At 39.2% G+C, this 17543-nt stretch overlaps 1 protein-coding gene across 1 annotated transcript in view; it reads right to left on the reverse strand.

The window, feature by feature from the left end:
• Window positions 1-510: 510 nt before the first annotated feature.
• Window positions 511-17543, reverse strand: part of LOC142158444 (T-cell activation inhibitor, mitochondrial-like) — a 52598-nt gene continuing 35565 nt past the window's right edge. Inside the window, exons 9-11 of the mRNA XM_075212395.1 lie at window positions 4946-5178; window positions 3648-3779; window positions 511-2567 (exon numbers count right to left, since the gene is read on the reverse strand). Of these exons, the coding sequence (XP_075068496.1) occupies window positions 2342-2567; window positions 3648-3779; window positions 4946-5178 (591 nt within the window). The 3' untranslated portion in view covers window positions 511-2341. The remainder of the gene's footprint in view (window positions 2568-3647; window positions 3780-4945; window positions 5179-17543) is intronic.

Genomic DNA, 17543 nt, shown 5'->3' on the forward strand with positions numbered 1-17543 from the left:
ATGTCTGGTAGTTCTCCTGGGAGAGCAGTGCATCATGCCCACTTCCCTACTGAAGTGGGTGGGGCTTAATTATGCAATTCACAGTGAATCTCTTGAACCTGGCCACCCCCCCTCCCCCATTATAATAGGCTGAAACTAGTGTCGTTGAGCAGTGGGGGCTTAATGGCAAGATTTGTGCGGCAATGCCCTCCTGGAATCAGCAGCGGGATCTCCCCTCAAAGTTGTTGGCAAGGAGAGTTTTGTGTAATATAGGGAAGAACTAGAGTGCTGTAGAGAATAGCTGACTGGCTATATTAAAACATAACATACTATAATGTAATCCAAGTCAACTGTCTTTCAACAAAGAAATAAAAGAATAAAAAAAAACTACTATGCACACAAAAATTCCAAAACGTGTTTTTTTAAAGTTCATTTCATTTATACAATTTGCAAAATTAATAGTAGAATAAATAATTTCCACAAAAAAAAAATATATATATTTCACCAAGTTCTAACAAGGAAGCAACAAAATAACATTGTTTAGTTTTATTTAAATACTTTCACATAGAAAATTTACACACACAATCCACTTCAACTAGGTTGGCATGTCTGACATCTTTGCTCATATGCCTTCCTGTGAAGTAACCATTTTAAAAGTAACATGTATAGAACACCACAGTTATCGCTTCCAGGAACTGCTTCCAGCAGTTAAGATCTTACCATTTAGGCTCCTCCTGCATAATTTTAGTGTGCAAAATTGGGTTTGGGTTTAGCCCTGAGTCCGGATATGGATTTGGTACAGACACTAACAGTGACCGTATAAAGCAGGAAGTCTGTTGTGCTTTGGAAACATTTTCTCGCAGGATCACAGTTTTATTACAAAAAAAATCAATTTGGTTTTGTGCCTGTAACATACCCAGTCACAAAAAACAGTTTGCATTCCAGAACCACAAAATCAAAACCAACAAAAAAACTCCATAAAAACATTATAATGCAAAAATTACGCTATAATACACAACAAAAAAAATCTGGCACACAGGACAGAAATGTAATACTGGTAAATTAAAAGGATGACACCACCTTAAGTAGAGCCTACGTTTATTATTTATATAGCAAATATTTCAGGTCTGTTTCACAGATATCTGTTGAAGGGCTATGGACAGCTTAGCAGAAGGCTCATTTTCCTGCAGCGTAGGTAGAACCCACCTATTTGCAACAAGTGGGGGTTGTGTTCGAGCCACTAACACTGCACTAAAGGTGTTGTTCTTTAACCGTTGCAAGTTTGGTAAGAAAATCTAAGAGGATGATAAAAGAAAGCAAGGCTTTGTGAGGCATATTTTCTTTGGGCAGCTATCAGTGTGGCTGTACGGCTAAATTATTCCATCTGCCTCGCCCTGTTTTTACTGGCTCATCGACAAAACTAGCTTGACTGGAGACTCTTCACAATTCAACAATCCTTGCAAAGAAATTTCACTGACAACACATTTGCAAAGTAATGGAATCCTATCATATTTGACTTAAGGGTGATATACTATATCTGTGGAACTAACAATATTTCCCTCCATTCTGAGGCAAATGTCCTTTAACTAGTTAACAAAACTGCTTATTGACCACCACTACCTGTTTTCTGCAATTCTTTTACTCTATGCTGTACTCTATTAAAATACAATTGCTTTACAAGAGATTCTAGAATTGATTTTTTTAGCATACTCTGGGGACTGAACCTGGAAGCCTAGCACTCAAGATCTGCATAAGAAGAACACCTGATATTGAGCAGGCAGAGTATCGCTTGTGCCTAGCAGTTAAGGTGTTCTCACAGTATCCAAAATTTACGTGGACACTGCTATGCTCTTCCCTTTCTATGACCAGCAACCCAGTATTTCTATATAAAACATTACTGACTATATATATATATATATATATATATATATATATATATATATATATATATATATATATATATATATATATATATATATATATATATATATATATATATATATCATACATAGCCAGAAATATTCACAGTGCTTTGAAGAATATGAATTACATTTCTTAGTATTTGGAGCAGCTGTCCTCACCTTCTCTGCAATGCTTACAATTAGGGATTCAGGAGATGTCCTTGAAGTATGTCCAAGAACAGAGTATTGTTCTCATGCCTGCAGGATAGCTTTAGTGAAGGCAGCAAATCTCACAGCCAATGTTTTAATGGAAGTTATTTCCAGTATTTATTGCTTATGTTAACTGTTCTGCTTGACTTTCTAGAAATGCATAGAAAATAATCTTGAGGTCTGGATAGCACAGAAGTGTACAGTTTGTGTGATTGTTGATCGCTGTAGTGAAGGACATAACGTATTGTGTTTCAGCTCTTCCAGTTCCAGGGGATACACAAGTCTCCATCTTGCAGCACAGAGTAGTAATGAGACACACACATATGCATGCCTCCCAAGTAGGGCAACGGCTCCTCAATCAGTCGTCGGCAGCAGTCAATCATCTGTCTGCATGATACACTGGGTTCCTTATATAATCTATTAAGGGATGATCTATCCATGCATGCTTTGGTCAACTCTTGTTCTACAACTTTTAACCTGTTAACAGTGGGGATAAATCACTTTAGCTGTGGTTTCAAATAACCAGGTCATGTACACAAGATCAATTACCATAATCAGTTTTGTGTGTGTGCCAGAATTAACTATTCTTGTCCTTTATGACCAGGTCCATTTTCACATTTTTATGATCTACTAGTTTCACAAGGAAAGGTTTTTTTAATTAGTCTATGTAAGTATATTTCATATTTTTTTGGGGGGAGAAATATGACTTTCATCTGATACTAATATTTTTTTTTAACAATGTTTACAATGTAAGGAAGATGGGGCAAATATACGAAACATTTTTGACAGGTTCAAAATAACTAATGCTACTGTGTGATATATACCCCAAATATATTTTTCTATTCATCTTGATTACAGGAACACAAACTTGTGTCCTTTTATTCATAAGATGATAAAAATGGCATAGTCTAGAAACAAAAGGAGAATGATGAGTAAAATATCTAAATCCAGGCCTAGTAATAGGAGAATTATAAATCACTGGTGCAGAGGCGGAATTAGCGACCTGTGGACCGGTGCACGGAAGCGGGGTGGAGGGTACCGGGGCCCACAGCTCACTAGTTCCCCATACAGCGGCCCCGTTATCTCCATTGGTGCACTGCACCTATTGCACCAATGGTAGTTCCGCCACTGCACAGATGTTTATGACTGTGCTACTGGTTAGCTCAGGTAGCTCCATGTTGGCTGCAGTGATCTGACAGCAAGCCTGCTCAGGCCTTCATTATATTCCAGCCAAGACAAGCTTTAAACAAGTCTTATTAATGTAGAATAGTGGCACACTGACACTTTGTGACTGCATATATCAGTGTGGGAGCTGGCATATACCAACCAGTTTATGTGCAGTGTTCATAGAGCTAGTCAGGTATAGTGTGATAGGAACCCAATGTTTATGCTGCCTGCTATGTAACACTGGCTTCCTGTAGTATACACAGGTGCAGAAAGCTTGGACACAGGAACTGAAACATAAGCAACATAAAATAAGTGTGGTTTTTAATTAACTCATGTAAAAAAGTGGTCTAACAAATCAAGTTTGCAGAGTAACCAATAAACACCACTTACTCAGCTTTTCTTTTCAATTTCTCTCTTGCTTTTTGTGCATGAGTCAGAAGAAACCATTGCAGGGATGCCGGATCACAGGCAGCCGATATGATGAAATGTCCCATTTCATGTAGTCGCGGCACAAAATGATCACTATATCAAGAGACAATATGGGGAAGCATGGCTTTATCATAACACCACATTAAATAACTTTCAGACATTTTCTTGGTAATTGTGCCTAGCATAGGTGAAAGCATACACTGTATGAAAAAGAATGAACACTCCTGGAATCGCTGAGTGTCTAAATGAAAATAAATCCACACAACCTGTGCAGTGTGCAAACTCATACTTGCCAACTTTGTGTTATTGGCATTCTGGGAGATCCCAGGTAGGGGGTGTGGTGGGTGGATGGAAGGGGGCAGGCCAAATAGTGCAATTTTGGCTCCCGATGGGCAAGATGCGGGAGACCTACCCGGAATTCGGGAGTCTCCCGGACATTCCAGGAAAATTAGCAAGTATGTGCAAACTTACATATGACACATTTCTACAGATTCTAATGCACAATTTCTATTTATTTGCTGCATTTACCAAGTGGAAATAAAAGGTTTAGCTGACACTGGAATAGTGGTCCACAGTACAGTACAATGAACCGCATGAAAGATATGTCACAAAGAAATCTTTCTTTTTAACATCATCAAAAAAGTCAATTTCTGAAGCATACAAAACAATATAAGCCATTTTTTTGAAACAAAGTGCTGTGGAGAATAATCCAAAAATGTCACTTTTGGCCACAACCACAAAGATACAATTGAAGAAAAAAACAGTTAAAGCATCAGAACAAACACACGTTGCCAACCCTTACGCTGGGGGGTTGTGTTAACGTGTTCTGACAATTCAATGAAACACGCAATTAGAAAAAAGTGATTTATTTTTTTAAAATATTCTTATTTAGAAGTTTTTAGATCTGGAATACATAACGGAAACCCACAGAAATAGGAAAACATTTATTAAACCATTTGTGTGTGTGTTTTTTTTTACATAGATCTAAAGGTAATTTACAAATCTACACCTCCCTTTAATCTTCAGATTGTAACATTTATAGAGAAACCAATTAATTGTACTTTATACAGGTTTTTTTTATTTATTTATTTTGGTTTATTTATTATGTGGTCCATAATAAACTTTTTCACTAAAGATTTTTTCCCTCCCACCAGAGAAACCAGCATCTCTTATTTTAATCTGTATTTTGTAAATTGCTGTCTGCGAGCTAATATCATGCATGCATAAGATGTGCATAAAATCCATTTTCCATGACTCACTTTTCTAAAATCATCTGCAGACCACGTAGACTGCGCGGATGGATGGGCACTCTCCTGTTTAGCAGTTTGTTGTAAAAGGTATCAAGGATAGAGTAATGCTCCTCCATAGTCAACACTGGCTGCATCTCCTCAATGTGCACTATTTCTAGGCCCCCAAGAAGATGGCTGATCCGGTCCTGCAGCTGCAACAACTTTCTTTGAAGTAGGTAGTAGTTTGGTAATCTTTCAAAAAGCTTGTTAAAGAAAAATAAGACAAAATAAATAAATAAATGTGCTACATGTATGCCACATATACAAAACATCCAGAGTTAACAATTAAATTACAATACAACAAAATGAAAATATATTTTTCCAATTCCTCACATTTTCAGTAGTAAACCATGACATTTTGACAAGCGCTATTATCCAACTTCCCACCCGGTACAAATTCCTGTTACTATTTAAATCTACATTTGAGCTCCACTGATCAGCTAATGACAAAATCCACTGAATCAGGAGAAAAGGCCTCATATGCTCAGACCATCAAACTCTTCAAGGGACCTGCAAAATTACTGGCTCCATGCAAAAATATTTTAGGTGACTCGATTCCACTCAAAAAACATTTCAGTCTTGAGAGGAATTAGAAGCATGTTGGTTTAGGACAACTAGTTCCCCTATTCACCTATACCTTACCACAAAGAAGTTAGAAATGTCATGGTACTCAGATATTGTAGGGTTTTTGAAGTTAAAACAGAAAAGTTGAGTGTTGCGGTGTAGAATAAGACTACACCATGGAGACCTTGGAGATGGAAATTAATGTTCAAACAAAAAAGGGGGATTATATAGAAATACATTTTGATAGGTTTATCGGTTTATTGATCGGATCCCACTTCTGGCAATCTGTGTATATAGTGGACCAGTCTTCCTCTATGCTGTGGATATAATGCTACCCATGGTATTTCTATATTATAAACCAACTACTTCATGGAGATCCTAAAAGACTCTTACAAAAAATAAATGATAAAAGGCTTATCTTGAAGAAGTTTGCTGTACTTCAGAAGACATGCTGCACGCACCTCTTGTGTTACCAGGATCCGAAACCAAAAATTATGAAATATCTTGAGTAACACTTCCACCCAAAGTACAGTTCAGTCCTTCTAAAGATCAGAGAAGCTGAACGGGAGGTCACTACACACGTTTCATCACCGCAGCTGGTAAGGGGCTTAGTGTGACCATTATACACAGTCTCAGGGTAGCTTCCATTGGATTAGTAGTGCATTTTTATACAATACTACACTATCAGTGCTCTCCCCCTCTTTGTTTATATTTATAGTCTGGCATTGTGCTGGTTGAAGATATTGTGGATTTGGAATATTGGTGGCAGTAGTGCTCAATAGGGACTCCGTATTCGGGTATATCTTTAGAAATATTTTAGATGTTCTCAAGCAAACTTATGTACATCATCAACCTAATGCTTACACATGGTATTTGCCTGCACATAGCAGACAGTGTAATCACAGAGTTCCTGGCACACCAGTGTTGCTATACTCTACAATCGCTGCCTGCTGTTTATAAACTATCAGCTCTTGTGTAAAAGAGACTTTGTGCTTACACTGCCTGCACATAGCACGTAGTGTAAGCATCAGGTTCTCACAGATGCTTAAGGCACCTGTGTGTAAGTAGTCGACATTGACAATTTTATTTGGAAAGGTCTACACATGACAATATCAATAAACACACTCTGATCTTCTATTTCAATAAATGTTCTTTTACAGTCAATCTGTTTAATTTGTCTCCCATGTTGTCCAGTGTTAAATTATCATTACTATCCTATGCTAGTGCAATACACACAAAAGAATAGTAACAATATTCTATATGTTAAGATCCCATACAATTGTAGTAAATATATGCTATAGACTGCTGACCAAGAGAAGGTCCTCAGGTTTAATCAGTATGTTTGTGAGGCTTTTGTCCTATTTGTGAACACTGTTTTGTAAAGATGTATACAGCTTTCTCCATAAAACAACAGAAGGAAACAATTCAGTTTGGTTGACTCACAAATATTCTCATGGACAAATAGATTATTTTTCTAGAGCATCCGGTGAAATTAAAGCATAACGAGTCTACTTTGAAGAGAAACACATCACTATTAAATATCCCAACACAGATGGAACATTATTGCTAAAGTCTCCTGTATGCAATAAAACTAAGCTCTTGCCCACAATATGCTTATAAATCAAACACTAAAACATTTCAGCAGCACATCACAAGCATCCGTTTTCTACTATGTTAGCTTTCCTTGCTCAAGTGCTATTTGAAGCAGTTTTCCTTTCATCCTCCACAGGAAGGCAGAGTCATTAAGCTGATTATTCAAGGACTATCAGAACACACAGAAGGTATATGCTGCACTGAATCAGGGGTGGTAAAAGGTAAGGCTGGCCAGGCAAGCAGTAAAGAGCATTGTTTGAAGCAGCATTAAGAGGGGGCTCAATGTTTACCATGTACAAAGAAAAACAGAGGATAACAGGTCTTTCAGAAATCGAAGCTCCGGGTGCTAGGGGTCATTATTACAGCATGTCTGACTATGAGATATGGCCATATCAAAAATTTACATCAGTAAAATAGGATTATAATGTCAGATATATGGCTTTTTATTTGGGTTGGCTTGTAAAGCTAATAAACCCTAAAAAAAATATATATATATATATAGTGTGGCAAAATTTAATAAAGTGTGTTTTTATTGATTTTTTTTTTTTTACACAAAGCCCAACAAGAAAATGATACATAAAAATAAAAAGAGCAAGCGTTCCTTATAATAACAGAACTCTACATCTACAGTAACAATTATATGAAATAAAAGTTGCTTAACAACCAATATGAATCTATTACACTAAAATTTAAGGGTTTTGCAATATCATTAATTGCCACATGTATTCTGCATACGTATTTCCATGCATATACAATGTTTGCTTATGTTGTCACAGCAGCTGTCCAACAAGCCTATTTAAGGCACATTTGGGTGTGGCTCACAAGCCAGCCCTTGCTTAATGTAAACCCCTATACCTGGGAGGTGAGTGCATCTGATTTTAACTGCATTTGGCGCTCCCCATGTGGAACGCAAGCGTTCCAAATGCCGAACTTACACTATAATTTAAGGGTTTTGCAATATCATTAATTGCCACATGTATTCTGCATAAGTTCTGCAGGAAGTTTGGCATTTGGATGTGGCTCACAAGTCAGCCCTTGCTTAATGTAAACCCCTATACCTGGGAGATGAGTGCATGTGATTTAAACTGCATTTTAATGGTGTTTAAAGCATATAGGTTAGTATAGGACCTGCAGAGCCGTAACTAGGCAGGTGCAGGCAGTGCCGTCTCCCAGGGCGCAAGCTCAAGGAGGTGCAGCTGCCCGATACCTGCCTCTGTGCCCAGGCTTAATCACTCCTCACAGCGCCCTACGTGAACCACAACTTTAATCTCGCCAGCTATATTGCCAGCTTTCCCCACAAGCAACAATTCATTCCCGGCATCAGAAGCAATGGAGCGCACGTGCGTTCCAACGAAAGTAGGAAGTTCGGCATTTGGAAGGCAAGTTTGCATTCGAAATGCTGAACTTCCTGCTTTCAGTGGAACGCACATGCGTTCCACTGCTTCTGATGCCGGGAATGATTTGTAACCTCCCGGTTACAACTTTTTGACCCCGATCACTAAGTAAAGAGCATTACTCTAAGCTACCTCACTGACGTGATCGCATTCAATTGTGTGATAGTCTACAGCGCTGACCAATCATAGAGCACCTTTCACGTCTCTCCATTCAAGTTTGCAGTTACATCCTCGTAGTCCACAGAGGGGACAGGGCTGTCTGTGCGCCAAAGTCCTGCACCCCATGTTCCCTGTCTTGCACCGCTTTTCAAAAGAAGGCCACGTCCCGTTTCAAATATGCAAATTGAGGATTTTGGTAGGTAAATTATAATGTATGTATCAATAAGACTGAGAGGGAGATGTGTTTTACAAGGAAAATAGTTTAGTTAGCCCTCCTATAGTCCACAAGCCTGTTGAAGTGATACTGTTACAGCCTATCTAAAAAAATAGTTAGTTAGGCATTTAATATAAGTGTAAGTATAAGGTAAGGTAAATAAAAGTACAAATACAGACAGCATTTGATATATAGATATATATATATTCATGCATTTGACTTTTCAATATGTGTAACAGAATTCTTTCAGTAAAGTGCCAACCACACCCCCACATTAGGTTGGCCACACCCACTCTGCAAATGTCACTCCCTCTTAGATGGGGGGCGCAGATGCCCCGTTTCGCCCAGAGCACTAAAATGTCTAGTTACGGCACTGAGGACCTGCATATAATGAGGTGCCCTTGACGCTGGAATGCAGGCTTAAATGTTTTGATCAAAATATGAACCAAATACCTCATGTTTCTATATTGCTAGATACACACAGATATGCAGTGTTGGGGAACTGTCTTTTTTTTGTTTAGCAAACAAACTTTACAGGATTTGTTTTACAAAATGTAGATTTTACATATTCCAATATTTAGTCGCTGTTGTAAGCATGTTTTGCCTTATGGTGATTAAGCTAGAATGCGGCATTGGCATTGCATATATTATTAATCTCCATGCAAAATACTATAAGTACAGGGATTATATCTTTTATAAAACGTGCCATACAACATGTACTTGTCCAAGGACTGAGTGCTCACATTTATTAAATTGAAGACATGGCCCTCTCTCCACCCATTATTGCATAGGGTGATGTAATCTACCTGACCCAGATGCATTCATATTTTATTAAACAGCTTTTATCTGTGTGAGCAAATCTGTTATGCACAACAATATCATTAGCCAGTGCTACCCTGTGCTGTAATCTGGGACCTTCTGGATCCATTCATGCTCTTGCTATACTCACTTAGGATAACATTAACACGTTTATTATATATTGCAGGGTTGTTTTATCCACAAGTCTCTTTCATGTTAATATACATACCCCTGTGGCCAGCAGGGGAACAGACATCGGTTCTACTAATACTAATACGAAAACCTTTGTATTGTGGGACATTCCCATAGCAGTGTATGAACCATTTAGGGCAATTTGTTGTCTGCCCTCCACCAAATATAACAATCTTCTGGGTGTAAGGTATGACCTGTAGAGAATATATATTTGTAGCTGTTGAAATTTCACTGACAGAGCTGCTTTGTAGGCACTTCCAATCATGTATGACCCTTACCCATCAAAGAGGGTACCCAAGTCTCCGTCCCATTTTGCCTGTAGTTTTGCAAGGCCTACAGCACAAAACTTACCCAGAAAGACTAAAAAGATCTTAATATGTATAGTTTGTAGCAGAGAAAGTAATGGGGGACATGAAAGAAACTTTCAAATATATCAAGGGTTTTAACAAGGTACATGAGGGAAACATTCTTCAAAGGAAGAGAAATATTAGAACATGAGGACATGCACTGACACTGCAGGGAAGTCGGTTCAGAGGAAATTTGAGGAAAAACTAGTTCACAGAAAGGGTAGTGTATAATACAGTAGAGAAATTTAAACATGCTTGGGGTAGACATAAAGATATCCTTAGAAAGAATAAAGGATCAAACAGGGTTTGAGATTACCATAGGTTAAAATCTGGACAGACTAGATGGGTCAAGCGATCCTTTTCTGCCGTCAAATTCTGTTTCTATTTGCTGCATTAGAAGATCCAAATAGAGACTCTGCATATGCCACCTTGCCCATGAGATGATCCCTATGATGGAGGAAAACATTCCCAACAATTAAAGTTCCATCTTTATTGATATTTGATGAGTCTGTAGTTGATGTGCCAGGGACTGGATCTTGATACAACTCTCTTCTGACAGAAATACATTGTTCTGTTTGGCATTAATCTGCACCTCCAGAAACTTAAATTTTTGTAACAGGATGAGATTACTTTTTGCGAATCCAGTCATGTTCTTCCAAGGCTATCCTCCCTGGAGCAGTTCTTAAGTTCATAATGTACTTCAATCTCCCCACTACAAGGATGTCATCCAGATTGGGCTCTATCACGACCTTCTCTGTCTTGTGGCAAACTTAATTCCTCCACCAGTGTAACTAGTATCTTGGTATAAATTCTCTGATATGTTGCCAACCTGAAGGGCAGGCATGTGAACTGAAAGTGCTGACCCAGAACCTGATAAATTTCCTGTGATGAACTGCAACGGGAGTATGACAATAGACAACCTGAAGGTCTATGGACTTGAGAAAATTACCTTCACTGATGGCCGTGAAATAGAATTCATAGACTCCATGCAAAAGTGTTTGGTATGGACAAACTTGGCCTCTTCAAACCCAGAACTGTGACAAAAACCCTGATGATTTCCTGACAAGGAAGAGTCTGGAATAGAAACTTGTCTTCTTGACCTAAAGCAACAAGAGAAATTGAATGAGCGTTTCTTAAGGTTTGCACTCTGTCTAGCAATCCCTTCAACTCTACTCAGGTTGACGGAGTCCTGGTTTAGACAAAAAAAAAAAGTTCCTCGTAGGATAATGATGAAACAGTCTTGTATCCATTTCTTCCAATGTGTACACCCATTGATTTGTGATAGAGTGGGTCCATATTTCTGCGTACTCTGCGATTCTGCCACCCCACTGGTGTAAATGGGGACTGATCCCAGCAACAGTCATTGTTGAGTTCTCTAATTTGTTGTCCCTTCTTTAAATCTAAATGCACGACAGGACTGTTGGGGTGCAGTAGGAATATTCTGCTGACTGTATTGTCTCCCTAGTTTATAACATCTCACATCTTTATAGTGCTGGTAAGTCGAGGAAAAATAGAGGCACTTAGACTGTCTATCTTGTAATAAACTGTTCGATTTACCCCCAGAGACCTTCTGTATCACATTGTCCAATTCATCTCCAAAGAGCAGGTACTTCAAATGGGATATTTGCTAAACTATAATTTTGACTGAGCATCTGCTTTTCAAATACGCAACCGAAGAACTCTGCTAGCCACCGATACAGATGCTATTGTCCTTGCTGAAAATGCTATAGTATCAGAGATGTTTCACACAGAAATTCTATGCTGCTGTGCATAGCCTCAATGCTTTCAACATGTTTTGTCTGCTCACGTTTTCTTGGACATCTGTAAAAAGTGTATCTGGACTGTAAAAAAACGAGAGTAGTGTAACAAATAAAGGATAATAATAATAATAATAATAATCTCCACACAATCTAAGTGCGCTGGCCACTGGAGCCATAGCCACGCCTGATATCAAAGTGGTTCCAGATGATATATAAAGCTTCTTAAAAATATAACTCTCCACTTTTCTATCATCGGGATCCCTCAGGGGACCCTCATCTCCAATAGGGATAGTAGTTCTGGATTACATACTAGCTACAAGTGCATCTACTTTGGGGAAAAAGCTTCCCTTACGAACTTCACTGAATTAATACATAAATTCTAATATATTAAAGTTACACTGATGCTTTTCCACCTGTAGATATTCTTTATGAATAAGTTATTTCACCACTTGATGTACAGGAATTACTCTAACCTTTTAGATTAATTTGTTAAATGCTTATCACAGGCTCCACAAACTCAATGCTGTTGCAGTCTGCGCTCCTTTTTTATTTCAAAGGAGTACTGAAAGCACAAGATATTAGCCAAGTAACTAAAGCTTAAATGCAAAAGAACAAAGCTGCTCTAACTTACCTAGTGGGGGGATGCCCTTTGGCTGTTTGGGATATAACTCCAGCTCCAGATCAGGTTGATGCGCTCCAGATGACTGTGGCAAAACATTTCACAGGGCAAGGAACGCTTTAGAGCAGTTCCAAGTCCACCTTTAGCCTCGTCTCCGTCTTCTTACAACAGGTTTGTTCCCGCAGGTAGTAGACTGCTATTCCCTAAGTAGCCAGCCCAGTCCTCGACTTACACCATTGAATAGTGCGTTGCTGGGACACAAGGAAAGTAAGCCCCTGATATAGAACATAAAACAAAAAATACTACCTGACCTACCGGATACTGGAGACAGGAAAAGATGTAGGGGAAGAGGAGGAGCCGCCTTATATACTATGCCGGGAAAGGGAACCGACCTATTGTAATGGCTGCCATTGATGATTTGAGGAGGAAACAAATGTTTCCATATAAGAATTGATAACCCTCTGTAGCATGACGAAAGACCACCCGACCCAGGTTTTTCTTTTAAGGGAGAGAATATTTCCACCCACCAAATGTTTGTCAACCAGGCACACTGCATCCGGTTTCTACTTTTAAGATAGCCCAGTATGATAGAGAACTATCTAAATATCTATATTTATCATCCAGATGAGTAGCTGGAGTTCCCCTGACCAATTTCTTATTTTAAGTTTAAAGCGACAGCATTATTTACAAATCCTTTTGTAATGGAAACCATACATTACAGTACAGACTGTTAGTACAAAAGGTAGACACAATTCTTGTTAATTAACATAGTATGAGTGATAGAGAAGAAACATAGGTCAAGAAGTCAAATACGCCTGTAACAAACGAGATTAGTGTAACAAAAAGGAGAATTACAAGGATTATATGGGTAGCAGAGCGCATGGAGCAATGCCTGGATAAAGATATAGCAGAGGATGTAAGAGAAGCAAAATAAAGCAAAACTGGATGACAGGAGGGTAAAGCTGGGAGAAAGAAGGGTAGAAAAGAAGGCAGGGTGAGGGGGAGGGAGCAAGGTAACTTTAGTAAGTATGTTCCTACTCTTGGCCAAAAGAAGAAATTTAGTTCATGCATTTGTTTTGGTTCTATTTTAGCAGTTACTATAGAGTCTGTAGTACAGGGCTGTAAATACTCTTTCAAAATTAGTACCCAGGAAAAAATGTTAGCAGCTAGCAATTATGTAAGGGAATGTTGGACTAATGCACTAATTTTTGGGGTGCGACATACTAATATATACAGTATAAAATTTAATGTGCTGTTCATAAGTTATAATATCCTATATTACGACCACAGACCAAACATAAGTAGAATATGACCAGTGTCAACCGCGTCATATCAATAGAGTCCACCTCAATATTTCATCCCATTATATAGACACATGTTTTTAATCCATGCACAGTACAGGGTTTAATTATGCTTTAAGTCATGGGAAGACTAGTGAGACACTTAGGTCTCATGTACAATTATGGTCAAAAGTTTTGACACAAATATTACTTTTCACAAAGTCTGCTACCTCAGTTTTTATGATGGCAATTTGTATGTACTCCAGAGTGATCAGATGAATTGCAATTAATTTCAAAGTCCCTCTTTGCCATGACAATGAACTTTATCCCAAAAACAACATTTCCACTGCCTTTCAGCCCTGCCACAAAAGGAACAGCTGAAATCAATTCTGTGATTCTCTCGTTAGCACAGGTGAGAGTGTTGATGAGGACAAGGCTGGAGATCACTCTGTCATTCTGTTTGAATTAAAATAAAAGACTGGAAGTTTTAAAAGTAGGGTGGTGCTTGCAATCATTGTTCTTTCTGTTATCCATGGTTATCTGCAAGGAAACACATGCAGCCATCAGTGCTTTGCACAAAAAGAGCGTCACAGGCAGGGATATTGCTGCTAGTAAGATTACACCTAAATCAACCGTTTATCGGATCATCAAGATCTTCAAGGACAGAGGTTCAATAGTTGGGAAGAAGGCTTCAGGACCCTCTCCTAAAGTTGATTCAGCTGCTGAATCGAGCTAACCCAGTGCAGAGCTTGTTCAGGAATGTCAGCAGGCAGGTGTGAGTGCATCTGCACCCACAAAGAGGTGAAGACTTTTGGAGGATGGCCTGGTGTCAAGAAGGTCAGCAAAGAAGCCACTTCTCTCCAGGAAAAACATCAGGGACAGACTGATATTCTGCAAAAGGTACAGGGACTGGACTGCTGAGGACTGGGGTAAAGTCATTTTCCCTGATGAATCCCCTTTCAGATTGTTTGGGGCATCTGGAAAAACGTTTGTCCGGAGAATGAAAGGTGAGCGCTACCATCAGTCCTTTGACATGCCAACAGTAAAGTATCCTGAGACCATTCATGTGTGTGGTTACTTCTCAACCAAGTGAGTGGGCTCAGTCACAATTTTGCCTAAGAACACAGAATGGTACAAAAACATCCTCCAAGAGCAACTTCTCCCAACCATCCAAGAACAGTTTGGTGACGAACAATGCCTTTTCCAGCATGATGGAGCACCTTGCCATAAGGCAAAAGTGATAACTAAGTGGTTCATGGATCAAAACATCGAAATTTTGGTTCCATGGCCAGGAAACTCCCCAGACCTTAATCCCATTGAGAACTTGTGGAAAATCCTCAAGAGGCGGGTGGACAAACAAAAACCCACAGATTCTGACAAACTCCAAGCATTGATTAGGCAAGAATGAGCAGCCATTAGTCAGTATGTGGCCCAGAAGTTGATTGACAGAATGTCAGGGCGAATTGCAGGGATCTTCAAAAAGAAGGGTGAACACTGCAAATATTGACTCTTTGCATAAACTTGTAATGTAATTGTCAATAAAAGCCTTTGACATTGAAAATGCTTGTAATTTTACTTCAGTATACCATAGCAACATCTGACAAAAAGGTCTAAAAACAATGAAGCATCAAACTTTGAGAAAACCAATACTTGTGTCATTCTCACAATTTTTGGCCATGACTGTAGGGCAGTGGAAATATGGAGTACTTTGTATTGTTGGGAATTTTATCAACTCTGCTAAGATATTATATATTTATTTTTATTCCGATTAAGCCAATGTTAACTAAATATGCCCCTATGTATTTAACTACTATACTTAGCTGTCACTACAGATACAAGTAGTGACAGAGCACAGCCCTTTGGTTGCCATGGTGACATGCATGTCCAGAGCTGCTATAGTAATCTTTAACCTAAATAAGAAAAAATTCCAGCCACTGCTAGTAGGAAACTATTATTTGTATTTATTTATTTTGCGCCATCAAGCTAATATTTCTTCACAAACTTATTTCACTCAAACCCATCACTTTCATCACGTTCCTCTCTAACTGTGTAGTGTATAGTGAGCTGTGCCAGTCCCGCTATCTGATCTGAGCTGCATGCGTTACAATCACTCAGTCCTTTCAAACGCATATAGATTTCCGGTATGATGAGTTGTGCACACAACTTCCGGTTAGAAAACGTCACAGTCCGGGACTAGCACAGCTCACTACACATGGTTCCAGTTAAATTAGTAAAATTAATGTTCGAAAGGAACGTGGATTTTGGATTGCTTGGAATAGAGATTGACTTGATTATATTGGTCTGTTTATATATCACCCGAGCACTTTTTTTTTCCAAGTATCAACTGTCCATGGACTAATATTACAATCAGCACTTTATCCTTTGTTCTTAATCTGGAATTTTTATTGTATGTACTGGAACTTAAAGTCTAAATTCTCTAACACACACACACACACACACACACATTTTGGACTCAGGAAACAGGAGGATATATTTGCAAATTTCAAACAAGGTTTCTTGTGTGGTGCACTAGTGGACTTCACTTATTCTCACAATAACAGACTCTCAATAATACAACAGAATAAGCCACAGAAACTGATTAAAAGAAATCTATCCCAAGTATTGTGCTCATTATACATACCCCTCTGCCATTATCCCAGATAAAATAAAGACCAATCAATTCAAAGGAATCTGGAATTTAAATTAAAGGACAAGTTAGTTTATATCTACCGCTTATTAGCCTGGCATTGAAGGTAAGGGAGCGCTTCAAGTTTATTAGCCCGGGGCGGTCTGAACTTTTAATCAGGACCTTCCCGGAAGCAGGGTCAGACTGGCTAGCCGGGGTATTCCCCGGTGGGATCTGACGCCTGATGGCTCCCCTCTTTGTTGGTGGGGGGAGCAGGTATTTTAAAAAAATAAAATAAATAAAAATACTCATGTGATCGCAGCGCCGGTCGCCCCTCCTCTCTACTCGGTTCGCACTGAATGTCGGGCACGATGTGGAAAGCAGGATGGTGCATAGTGATGAAGGGAGGGGGCAGGATGGCACAGAGTGCTGAAAGGGTGGAGGGGGGAGCAACATGGCACAGTGTGATAAAGGGTGGAGGGGGGGGGGCAGGATGGCACATTGTCATACTGCTTCTTTCTCCCCTCCCTTCATCACACTGTGCCATGCTGCTTCCCCCCTTTCATCACTCTGTGTCATGCGGTTTCTTTCCTACTCCCTTCATCACTCAGAGTGATGAAGGGGGAAGGGGGGTGGTAAGCACAGTGTGATGAAGGTGGGCAGGCGAAGGGGAGATCAAAAGCAGCATGAAGGGCGCAGTGTGATCATAAGTCGGAACCGCATGCTAATGAAGGGGCACAGCAATGTGTGTGTGATGGCACAGGGGGCTTGTGGCAATGTAGCCCCGTGTGTGAGGTATTCGGTGGCTAATTGATGGGTGCTATTTTGTTTGTGGGATAATGGTGGGGCAATTTCATTTTATAGTGGGGACTATTAATTTAAGATGGGGTGGGTTGGGGGCTATTGATTGAATGTGGGGCTGAGTTTGAGGAGCATGAGGTCTATTTATTAAATTTGAATATGAATTATTTAGTGGCAGCGACGGTTGCGGGAAATAGGTAAATTAATTATATGTAAATGCT

This window comes from Mixophyes fleayi, chromosome 5, assembly GCF_038048845.1.
Source record: "Mixophyes fleayi isolate aMixFle1 chromosome 5, aMixFle1.hap1, whole genome shotgun sequence".
Taxonomy (NCBI): Eukaryota; Metazoa; Chordata; class Amphibia; order Anura; family Limnodynastidae; genus Mixophyes; species Mixophyes fleayi.